The sequence below is a fragment of the Colletotrichum orchidophilum genome (assembly GCF_001831195.1).
Source record: "Colletotrichum orchidophilum strain IMI 309357 chromosome Unknown Scaffold_89.1, whole genome shotgun sequence".
Taxonomy (NCBI): domain Eukaryota; kingdom Fungi; phylum Ascomycota; class Sordariomycetes; order Glomerellales; family Glomerellaceae; genus Colletotrichum; species Colletotrichum orchidophilum.
Genome location: NW_019173045.1, coordinates 200,908 through 213,382, shown reverse-complemented (window position 1 = coordinate 213,382; position 12,475 = coordinate 200,908). Strand labels below are relative to the sequence as shown.

At 41.5% G+C, this 12,475-nt stretch overlaps 3 protein-coding genes across 3 annotated transcripts; all 3 read left to right on the top strand.

Annotated features, from left to right (window-relative positions):
- Nucleotides 1-3,912: 3,912 nt before the first annotated feature.
- On the top strand, nucleotides 3,913-4,113 carry CORC01_09715 (uncharacterized protein; the record flags this gene model as incomplete). Its single annotated transcript, XM_022621344.1, has 1 exon — nucleotides 3,913-4,113. One exon carries the CDS (start codon nucleotides 3,913-3,915, stop codon nucleotides 4,111-4,113), a length of 201 nt encoding a protein of 66 aa, XP_022472220.1.
- A 3,965-nt stretch (nucleotides 4,114-8,078) lies between these two features.
- Nucleotides 8,079-8,363, top strand: CORC01_09714 (uncharacterized protein; the record flags this gene model as incomplete). Its single annotated transcript, XM_022621343.1, has 1 exon — nucleotides 8,079-8,363. One exon carries the CDS (start codon nucleotides 8,079-8,081, stop codon nucleotides 8,361-8,363), a length of 285 nt encoding a protein of 94 aa, XP_022472219.1.
- Nucleotides 8,364-10,551: 2,188 nt separating this feature from the next.
- On the top strand, nucleotides 10,552-12,133 carry CORC01_09713 (uncharacterized protein; the record flags this gene model as incomplete). Its single annotated transcript, XM_022621342.1, has 2 exons — nucleotides 10,552-11,347; nucleotides 11,406-12,133. 2 exons carry the CDS (start codon nucleotides 10,552-10,554, stop codon nucleotides 12,131-12,133), a joined length of 1,524 nt encoding a protein of 507 aa, XP_022472218.1.
- Between the last annotated feature and the right edge of the window lie 342 nt (nucleotides 12,134-12,475).

Here is a 12,475-nt window from a genome sequence, read left to right as displayed (position 1 = left end):
TTTAATTACTTATCCGAATCGGCTTTTTTTTTAATAATAAAATCGTTAATATTGGGTAATATTTTATAATCGATTTCTAATTAAATACGTCATTAAGCGACGTCGCGAGGTTTGTCTAAATTATAAAGCGATTATTAATTTATAAGCTATTCGTAGTTTAATATATTAATATTATCTAAGAGGGGGTCGTAGTTTATTCCCTCGGTATTTAATTCCGTTAATATATTATCGGTAGTTTCCTTACTTAAATTATTTAATTTAGTATTTTCTTTAAGCGTAGGAAAGTTTTGTTTTAGGCGGAGTATATCGTCCTTTATTATTATTTTAAGCTATTTATTTATTTGTTATCGTAGGATAATAAGGATTATTTTTATAATTAGGTGTCGGGGAATATAGGCGTCCATTGTATAATAGGCCTCGCTTAGTTTTTTAATGCGTTGCTCGTGACGTTTTTCTAACGTCTAGGGTCCGTAAATTAGATTTATTTCCTTATCGATCTTGTCCTTTAGCCGGAGGAGGTCTTTTTTCGTCTTAACCTTTAGTTATTTCTAGAGTCGTTATTAGAGTGGGGCGAGTATTGCCTTTACGTTTAGTCGTTTTTTCCTTAATAATCGGTTAGCTTTATAATAATTGGTTAAGATACGGATATAATCTTTGTTATAATCCTTTATTGTTAAAGGGCGATATTCATAATATTAGATTATTTAATTAAGTACTCGTCGTATTATATAAATAAATTTATCTAAAATTCGTATTTTATAAGCTAGGATTTCGTTTTTTAATTAAAATAGGTTATCTTTGGTTTTAGTTGCTATCCTTTTTTTTAATTTACTTCTTATTATTATGAGGGTTTACGCTCGTTTAGGAAAATTAATAGGTTATACCTTAACTACTTTATATGTTTTTGATAATATTTGGATATACTCTTTATTATGTTCTTTGATAGTCTTAAGGCGTTTTTATTTATTCGTTATAATAAAGGTTCTATTAGAGGGTTTTTTAAAGTATTATTTTAATTATTCCTTATTATCTCGATAGGTAAGGCAGTTATTGTTATAATATACGGTCTAAAAGAGTAATTTATGAGGTACTTTTTTAAAGGTGATGTTAATTTGTTTCTTAGGGATAGGTCGTTATTAAATTTATTTAGGCTATTTATAGTCTTTAGCTATATATCCTAGCTTATTATAATTATAATATTTAAATTCTTTTTTTTAACGGGATTAGTCTCGTTTCGCTATATTAAAGTCTATAGGTCCGCTATATTATTTATAAATAGTAGTTTATTAAGGGTTATTATTCCTATTATAGCGGTATTTTTAATTAAAATTGCGTTAAGATTGCTATTAATATTTATATCCTAAGTTAAGTTCTTATTATTATTCTTTCTTTTTTTTTTTTTTTTTATAAAAGCGGTTATTGATTTTAATTATGAGTTTAGTATATTAAAGGAAATCGTCTAGTTCGTCGATCTTAATGAGTTCGTCCTTGACCTTATCCTTTAGTCTTTAATAGAACATGAAAATCTTAGTGTCGTTAGTGAGATTAAGTTAAGTACTAAGGCGTTTAAACTCGGCTAAGTAATCCTTTATTAATTTAGTTTACCGGAGTTATGATATATCGCGCTCGGCTTATCGTTTTTTATTTAGATTTTAAAAAAGCGATTTAAAGGCTTTTTCGAACTTATTAAAGTTATAATAGATATTTCGTATTTTAATAAAGTATTCGTTAAGGGTCTCTTTTTTAAGGTACTTTTTTTAAAAAGGTTCGAACTATTTAAAAACTCGTTTTTTAAAAAAGTTAGCGGCGTATACGACCTTCTTAATTTCGTTATTAAAATCTCTTTAATAAAAGTTCTAAAAGTTCTTAATTTAAATTAAAAATCCTTTTAAGGTTCTAAAGGTCCTGTCGAAAATAATAGGTATGTTAAATTTAAATTTCTATCGTCCTCCGCTAAGAGGGGTAATAACGATATTAGTAGCACTTTAGAGCGTATTTACTTAATCGGCGAGGTTTAAAGCTTTTTAATATTCGTTCTTAAGTTTTTTAAACGTAGCGTTAAATATTCTTTATATCTTAGTAATATCGCGGTCGTTCTTAATTTAAGTTTCCGTTAATCGGGTAATAATAATATTAAAAAAGTCCGTTAATTTCTTATTATATTAAATATTTTAATTAACGACGTAGCGTATTTTAATATATATTATTTTATTAAGGACTGCGTCCCCATTAGAGTTATACTTAACGTCGGGTATCTCTACGTCTCCTTCGGCTTAAACTAGCTCAGCGTCTAAAGCCTAGGGTTTTTTACTTTTATTAAAAAAGGATTCGATAAATATCGTTTATACTATTTAATAAGTTTTTATAAAATCGACTTATTAAATAAGAATAATTAAAATATTAGGGCTAGCTAATCGTAATAAGGTTTATATTAATAAAAGTCGGGGCTACGATATTTATAAATAATAATCGTTATAAAAATAGCTTTTAATAAAACTATTATTTATAAATCGTAAAATAAGTAAAGCTTCGGTAATTAATCGTAATTTTATTAAATAAGTTTTTAATAAAAATAATTAAAAATAATCGTAAGATTTAATACAAAATTAATTATTAAAAAAGCTATAGAAGTTATAGACGTAAGCCTAGCTTAAGTCTATGTTATATATAAGTCCTATATATTATTAAATAGTTCTTTTATATTTAGGACCGATATTATAAAGTCGGTCTTTTAAAAATAAACCGATTTTTATCTTATCGGTCTATATTTAAAGACCGTTTATCGTCCGTCGGTCTTTTTTATTATTACATAACTTCCCTATAGTTCTTCCGATCCGTCAAAGTGATATATATATTCTTATTATTCGATTATATATATAACGAAATAGCCGCCGCAGAGCAGCGGGGCAGGTCCCTGGTCTGTTATACATATTAGGTCGTAACATAAATCTACCTTTTAAAAGCCCTATTTTTATACCTAATTAACCTACCCGTTATATTATTAATTCTAAATAATTATAATTTTAAAAATTTAAATAAATATATTTTAATATTATTTTCTTATATAGAATTAAATATTTCATTTAATATTATTTTAAACTATTTATAAATTTGAATTGTTTTTTAATTTTTAATTTTTTTCAACTTTTATAAAGTAATGTTTTTTTTTTTAAAAAACCTAACCCTTCCGGTCTTAATTAATAAAATAGTTATTAAGGTAATCTAATTTATAAAATAAATTAAGATTTTTAAGTAATATGGGATTAAGTTGTAACTTAAATAAAACTAAATATTAAGGGGAGATTATAAATAATCTGAATATTGTACGAGGGGTAATGCTTTTATAGCGTTTAGATATATATGTATATTATGGAGGAGAGCGTTTTTAAAGCTTATAGAAGTTTTAGTTATAGTTATTAGGCTATTTAGTAATAGCAGCGGGTTGCGTAGGAGGCGACTTAGTAAAGCTTTTAGAAAGCTAATTTTATATTTGCTTTGCTGACTTGTTTCTATTTATTATATTTATTATGGCCGAGTAGGATATAATGGGCACGTCACTCGATAGTAGGGGAAGTATGATAGTTTTCGACTAGTTTAATAGGTTCTTTAACCTTCTAGCTGTCTTTAATAATTATATACTAAGCGACTGGATTTATCCCGCCGGGGACCGATCTACACTGCGCGAAGGTCTAGATTACTTCCGGAACGGAACCAGCGGGGTCAAAGCTTCTATTCTGTAGGACGGAAATTAGGCCGACTCTGAAGCCCGCGCCCCGTCTGAACGCAAGGGGCGGGGCTTTGTGCAGTCAATTTTATTGGGCATCCATCTTTCCGTTGGAGCATACGTGGCCACACTTTCTGAACGTCTTTTCTCCGAAGTCGTTGCTTTCAGCCTAAGGTCGCCTTAGCAACATGCTATCCTCCTTCCCACTGGAGACATTTGCCAGGGAGACGTCATATACGATGCCCTCCAAGGCCACGTCCCACGCCATCCTTAATGTCGAAGTCGTGTATCCTGAGAAGTCGGACGGGTCTCTCGCTACCGTCCTGCTGCACTACCCCGGCGGTTTCCTTGTGAGCGTTTATCTATTCCTGCTCGACTCCGCCGCATGAATCTTCACCGTCTTGGGCGTAAATCACGATCCTGCAACATGTGTGGGTCATTGGAGACCGCTATGCATTTTTGCAATACTGGCTCATACACGCCTCCACCTCGTGAGGGTGGGTCTTTGTGACTCCTGATTACCGCTTGATGCCCGAGTCAACAGCACAGACGCTGTCGGAGATGCCGCGAATGCCCACCAGGGAATTCTGGCAGCAATACTTCATACCGGGTAAATCGAAAAGAGCCCTGCCGGGTATTCACCAGCTGATATTCATCATCAATTAAATTAAACCCCTAAAAACGCAGACAGCTTACTCATTCTGGCTTCTCCCTCCTTCCTGCCAACATCTTCTCACCCTGTACTTAGCAGCATCGAACATCACCCGCTCCACCCGCTCCACAAGAAATCCCATACGACGAGCGACAGTTCCGAAAGATTTGGTAATCCCCCTGCTGGTGGCTCGACTCGTCGATGCACTGCCAATGCCACAATCAGTCACTTTGGCCGCAAGAATTGCATACGGGGAGGAATTACGCAGTATTCAAATGTTCCGGACTGACATCCGTCTAAGATCTCGCCGGTGCCGCCGTTGCACCACGAATTACTCGTCGCGGCGAGAGTCGACGACGGGAGAAGCGCCGTGGCGATGGAGAGGATGGTGGAGACTTTCATTATGGTTTGACGCCTATCAAGAATAATGATGATGGTGGTGATGATAATAAAAATGATAGTAGGGCTCCTCACTTGACCTCCTCTATATATGTCGAGCCGTCCGGAAGGACCGGGTCATACTAACAAGAAACGCCGTAGAAATCCCACAACTAGGGACGCATGTACGGCAACTTCCATCGTCGAGGGCACCAAGGGCCGTGACCTGTCGACTCAGCTATATTAAACATTCTGAAGATGTGGATCTGCGAGAACATCACAAGACACAGCCGATATGAACCAACTTATAGTATCTCGATGGCTCGATCGTATGAGAGTTGATGTCGAGTCAGTTAGATTGCACGCCTGGACTAGTTCGAATGCTAAAGCGTGGAGCTGTAATCTATACCGATAGATAACTTTTAAATGAAATTACTCATCGGCAATCCTGAGGAAACTCATTATTCAGCGGCTTGTAAATGAAATTTTTGATGAGAGTAGACCGGTCTTAAGTAATAGCTATTATGAACTTTTATTACGCCCTAACAAGAAATAGGGACCGCCCCACAAAAACCTAATAGCTACCGTATACTACCTGATATATTATAAAAAGTAAAGGAATATTAGTAATACTTTTAAAATTAGAAAATTTATAAAATTTATTATATAATAATAAAATAAGGTTAATATATATAATAAACGAGTAGGCTTAATAAGTAAATAAACTATTTAACCGCAGTAATACAACTTATATTATTATAATACGTATTTCTTTATTTAGTCTAATAATAATACATAATAAAAATATTTAATTATATTTAATAATTAAACTTGTTGCTGTAGAATTAGACTCGCTGGAACAATTCCTTATGAGCAATCCAGACAAGTGTTTATTGGGGACTTATTTTGGCTGGATCATCACTAAAGGCCTATTCCGGCTCAACAGATGCGCCGGACTGTGCCATACGCATTCACCCTGTGTAGACCATGGAGTCATCTGAGCCGCTGGGTCGCAGAGCCACCTGTTGCTTACTGTAGGGCCCGACCTTGCGCGGAGCTGGTGCACAACGTAAGCACCTTACTTTGCGTGGGCATTGATGACGCTGTCCCCTCCGCTCTTCTGACAAACTCGACGTTGCAAGACCTTGAGCGACTACTTACAGGAAGGATAGGATACTCCGAGTCAGCAAAGCTACATGCCAGCGAGGAACTAGATGTGGATAGCACCCGATCGATACCTTGTCAGTTTGATTACTTCTCGAAGAATCAAGTACTTTCATCACTTGACAAGTACGACCCTGGAGAACGATGTGTCACTTGTTGCTGACGGTCTCCATTTAAGCTGTCTGGTCTAGTCGCATCATGTGCGATGTCACCCACCGGCTACGACCCCAGCCGGCAAAGTGTAAACAAACCCAACTTTCCAACACCTGCAATGGACACGGTCATCATATATGTATGCCTTAAGCCATAGATTAGCAGAAAACGGCACAAGTAATCCTAGATACTTGGTCTAGTTACAAGCCTCAATGTCACAGAGACACCGCTAGGTTTGAATGCATTCTTGCAATGCAACTCAGGAAATGACCCTTGATACAGTAGGCATACAGTGTTGTTTTGTTCGAAAGTTCAGTCTAGCTACGTCATCGCCAATGGTGGATCTTCTTGGCACCGTACCAAGAAGCGTATTTTCCTTCTTGCCTTTGAACATGAAGGCGAGACCTTCAATACTGAACCAACGAAATGGACGAGGGCATTGGACGAAAACAACATGATTTGCTTTCACTGGCACAGTAACAACCTCAAAAAGGACTTCAGAGCCTATAACTGGCCTCAATCAGAGGGAAGGATTTAGTTTTAGCAAGACTTTTGATTTAGCATCGCTCGAGACCGATAATCTTCTTTTTTCCTTTTCTTTTCGCTTTTCAGGGTTCCAGCCAACACCATTACGTTTTTCTCATCAAGATGAAAATTTGACGATAAAAACTTCATTTACTTCGCTAAGACGCGTATAGCACACATGGTATTGACCAGCCGTTCTCGATTTCTTGCTTTCCTGCTTTCAAACAGCCTTTATTTTTTTCTTTTAATATTAGAAATAAAAAAGCCTGCTTGAAGCCCCATATTGTAGTTTGCCGTACCCCATCCGGAACAGTACGTATATCCGCCACCGTCGAAAAAGCGCGGAGAAGCGTGTGCTGCTCGGAAACCCTGTTATCTACCCGCCAGGTACACAAGACAAAGCCACACAGAGGTCAGGTGATAAGAGCCCTTTAAAAGACTCCTCTAAGAGTCCCTCGGGAGCCGTCGAAGCCTTCTAAAGACGGGAAATGTCCTCGTTAGGTCTTCTTGCAGTGAATCAGAACCCTTCATTTCACTCATTCCTCATCGTGACCTCACTCGCTGTTATACAGGATACGCACACTGTGAGGTGGAAGTAGGGGGGCACTGAGACGACAATGTCTCGGTCGGAGGCCTGCGTCTTCATTGGAAGCTCCTCTAGATGACAATGATTGGTTCGGCGATTCCTGTCGAACGGCATGGTGGACCGCCATGGCGAAATGAAATTCCGAGACACTTGCTAAAGTGAATAAAAATGCACGGGTGATTCGACCATCACAGGCATACCTCGTTTCGTACTTGATGCTTTAATTAGTTAAACGAGTGTCACAAAATCGGTCGCTTGTCAAAACCGTAATGAAATCCATCTGTGTACCACGGCTTTGCGGGCTTTGCCGGTTTAAACTCAAACTTAAAGATTACATTATTGCAAACAAGTCCCTCCACTTTTTAATTTCCACCAGTATGCTGACCATACAAGTGCGGCCATGCGACCATGAAATATCTCAAACGTATAAGTACATCGTCGAGGGCTTTGTCGACAACGCTCTAGACGTTGAATATGTCCAGTGTCGTGGTCAATGCCATCATGACGAGCAGCGGGTTGGCTGTCACGCCCATTGCGTTAAGATTACGGCTGACGCTACGTTTACGAATAACCTTGAACCCACCATACCTACATTTTAGCCTCCGGTAATTGCGGACAGAAGACGTATCCGCTGGCTTCAATCCTGTTGGGCCGAACTCCTCGAAGAAGCCTCTCGTCATGTTGTCTATCTACCAGAGGAAGTCCGTTACAACATTGCAGCCAGTGTCCTAGAAGACCGAGTGACCCGTCATCGCCTGGCCATCGATTTTGCCGAATGTGGGGAGACAACCAGCAATCTTTTGTCAGTGAAGATCTTTGAAAGGATTTATGCCAGGCATATTGGATTCGAGGGCGTACAATACATTGCCCACTTGACGAACACACCTAGTGACAACATGGACGTTCTTCTGTTTGATCCGACTTTGTCAACATCCACCGACAGCTTGTACGTTGCAAGCAATCATCTTGGGTTCCGGCACCTACTCTTTGCCAATTCTTCAGAAAGTTGCGGAATTCAACAAGAGGTAGGCCTCTGGTGGAAGGCAGTGAAACTGGAAAGCCTTGGCAGCCTCATCCGGTTCCATAGTGATGTAAGTATTCGCAAGCCACATCGAGTCTCAACAAGTATGCTTACTTTGGAACGTGAAGGGTTTAAAACTGCGCGATCTTACCGGTATTGAACGGGATTGACAAACGATTCCAGGGGTATTCCACAGCTTCCACACGTCGTTCGTCGGTTTGAAAGCAAATGCAATGAGGAACCAAGCCACCGCATGTCTATAGTATATTGTAATGATCCTCGGACCAAAGCCTACTCACTCTGCTGGAACTGGGAAATCCTCACGCTTCATGCACACCGCTTCGGAGAGAATCTCGAATTTTACGAGGAATTACGGACAATGGACGAACCTGCACTATGGCAATACATGTCACTTCAGACAGATGAAGTACCGACGGAAATTTGGAGATTCAATGGTGAATTTAGAAGTGCGACTGGAATACTGGTACGTCTTGTTACATTTGCAACGATGCTGAAGTCTGCTCACGTTGCGTAGCTGGTGACAAGCCAGGGACGTTAACTCTTTCTAGGCACGCAACCTCGGCCGAACTGCAGCCGTTCTCGGTGGACTCTCCTAGAGCTACCCAGCAAGAATAAGAGTTACATCTACACTGAAACAACAAGGTACGGTGTGCGAAGATTAGGCTTCGAGACACCTCGACCTTGGCGTCGAAATCTACAGCCGGAATTCCAATGGCCAAGCTCGTTATATCCAGCCTTTCGTCACGACGAGTACTATGCTTGGAACATAGCCAGACTTAATGACGTAGTTGAAGTTGTTCCGTGTCAAAAACATTGTTGAGGCAAGGTCATCATCGTTGGACTTTTATTTCGTTATGCCAACGGAGCTTCCGCTTGTGTCGGGCAGATCAGACTCGACTCCTTACAACAGGCTTTAAGCGTTGATTACGCTTGTAAACTGTGGCTGGGTTTTTGGCTAAGTGATGACGGACCTTGTATAACTGATGCCATCCTTGCTCAAAAACAACCGATACTGCCAGGCTGCGAAAGTTGGTTTGGGGTGAACTGGTGTGACGACCTTAAGTGGTGCTTTTCCAACAGGCAATGCCAGTTATCACATCAAGGGCGTCTCAGCCCGAAGACAACACAGCTGAGGAGAATCCCGGTTTAAATTCGTTTAGACATGTAAGGAATTGTTGAGATCCAGTTTTCGTATCTTATGAAGTCGATTTTACTGCATTGAAACGTCTGGTTTGCTGCTGTAGTAGGCCTGAGGACGTGGTTGAGAGAGGCTGAATTGCGAGCGTTGGTTTACGCACTTCGAAGACGCTGTAAAAGGAATCGCTGGTGTCGCTCCATAGAGGGTTGGGGGTTGGGTTGGTTGAGCGGGCAAGGCGGAGGCTTTCGCTGATCATGCGTATCTAGCGTCTGTTTCCTGGATCGAGCGGCTGATAGGTTGCTGAGCCGCCATTGCTGCGACGTTCGTGTCCAGAATCTTCAAAGCTTCAATGTAGACGGGGGAAGCATTTAACGAATTGCGGCATCCTTCGTATGGTGAGGCAGTGAATCACCGGCAAGTTCTCACAGATCCCTCTCGACAGGGTATTGTTGTATCGTCTTAACGCTGATTGGTTTAGATAGCGATGATGCGGAGACATGCCGCTTTTCAGGGTGTGCATGCTCCACAACATGTTGCCCCTCTCAACATCTCCCAAACTGTTGCAGTACAATCAGTTATTGCCAACTGGGATATCTACTGAACGAGGACTCGCACCGCGCTCGGAGGGAGTGAACCGGATATATCTCGTACTCCTTGAACCCCAACACTTGTCCTTCCAGCAGCATGCGACTAGCCTTTTGATGACTGGGGCAACTATGGAGATTGTTTGGCAGTCCTCAGCGAATCCAAGCGGTAAACGTTCCTCTCAAGATAAGTCTACACCTCCCTCCCAAGTATGTTGTTATGGTAAGACCACTCGGGGCTAACTAAAACGCTTTCACCTTGCCAAAACTGTCGCACACGAAAGAAAAGGTGTTATCATGTCGCTACCACGGAAAGACCCTACGCGACCAAGCGCGGCATCAATTCTGTCATAGACCCAGGCCAGACACCGAACACTCGTGATTCAAGTCCGAGTCTAAGCCGTGTCAGTCTGTACAATCCAGAGTCTGTCTTGGTAGATCTATCCACGGACTCGACAGCGATAAGGATTGCAGAAAAATTTGGAACTTGTCTAGCGCACCCACACCGCCAGGGAAACCACGTAAATACAGCCGAATACGGCCCCTCGCTAGAGGAAAAGACTCTCCGTCAGCGCACTTGGTACGACCGGCACCGCTTCAGAGCCATGCCACTTGATATTTCTGAGAACCAACGACGGTATCTTGAAGACGAGGGCGCTTTTCTACAGTTGCCGAAGTCCACGACAGACATTCTCTTGCCACTTTACAACATGATGTTAGATGAACTCATCCCAGTGGTAGACGGGGCTGTAATATTCCGGGATTACAGCAATGGACAAGCCTCAGTCTATCTCCTAAAGGCGATCTCCCTCGTTGCCTGCAAATTCAAACAGGCTGCACCTTTCCTTCGAATCCGGGAAGACTGCCAGGTCATGGACCAGATGGATTTCGCTGCAGAGTTACTGAAGGGACTCGATGCGGCTATGAAGGCTGACCTTGAGACGGACCGAATCACTAAAGTTCAAATCCTGGCTTTAATGCATCTGCATAATGACGGTTTGAGTGGATTGGATCGCTCCTCGGCATATCTCTCTCAGGCTATTTGCGAAGCTTGGTCAATATCACTCCATGTGAAGGTTCCAGTCAATCCTGAACAAGAGCGTTGCGACTTGTTATGGTGGACGTTGCGAAACTTTGATCGGCTAAATAAACCAATCATGGGCGCAGCGCCGTTCATGATTGACGATACAGACATCGGGGTAGACCGCATTGCTTCACGAAACGGTGACTACCGGTCTCGGCTTATGGCGATATCTTTATCTCTCGGGGACCTGATGAAAACGGCAACTAGGGTCTATAAAGCGAGTTCCACTGCTACAGATGATGATTGCAGTGCATTTCCGACGTTCTCGGAGCTTACGTCGGATATCTCCCTGAGCGGTTTCCAGAGGTCCCATAGATGTAAGTGTCCTTAGACACCTAACATAGGTTGAAACTTTCTCTGATGAAAGCGCCTTAGTATATTTGCATATTTGGTACCATGTTACCGCGATGCTTTCCTGCCGGTATAGCGGACCGAAGAGCGTCCTGTACACGCGACGTCTATCCTCCGCCGATAGCATACTTGGCATCATTGGTCGCGAAGGGCCCGATGGTCTCCCGCCTCTTCCCCTTGTGCCTTATGCCATGTCAATGTCTACTACGGTAATTTACCGTGCTCTCAGGGACGGTGAAAGAGCACCTGAAGTAGCATACAAAGATCTCGGGGCATGCTACGACAATCTCAGTATCCTCAGTCAACAATGGAGCAGCGCAAAGGGCGTTGCCAGGCTAGTCAGGCGATTTCAGCAGTTCACTAGGTCAGCCGCCCGTCCTGTTCAATCAACCGATGGCGCCCCATGCACGTGCGAGTGCCAACATCAAGACGCAAAACTTTCGAGAAAACCCGCTGATAATTCGAAAATTCTCCAGGGTCCGACTCAAGATCCAACCGGAACCTCCGTTCTTACTGTTTCGAACCTGGTTCAACCTTGTGAGGGCCTTCAACCGGAAGGCACAGCTGGCGGTCATGGTCTCCGGAGTCACCAGGCGGAGACTTGGTCCATTGATGGGCTATCTTACTCCCATCTTGACAGGGCCTTTTACGATTTTTTCGACTACGGTATACCCAGCGTATTTCGTGATTTGGCTACTTGGGATTTTCTCCAGACAGACGCAGAGGATGACCAGGGGATCTCACCATTTTAGTGTTGAGAGAGGCCATCCTCCGTTACAGATACATGTACTCACTTTGTCAACGCAAAGCATAATTACCAACTTCAATGCAAGAAAAGTTTCTCCCATTTGAATTCGGCCCAGCGACTGAAGATCTCCCCTGGATCGGGAATGTTGTCTGCGGCAAGGACCCACTCAAAGTCGATTCGTAGTTCGGCCCCGATCGTGTTCCCATGCTGACTGCCGCACATCCATTAAGGTTGAACTCATCTATATGGTTGCGTCGACGATTTAGATGAATAGCTGTTTGCAATCGAGCCAGTTTCGGAGTTTCGTCTCCCTCGCTTCCGTTTGCTCGGGAAAGAGGCTGTTGCT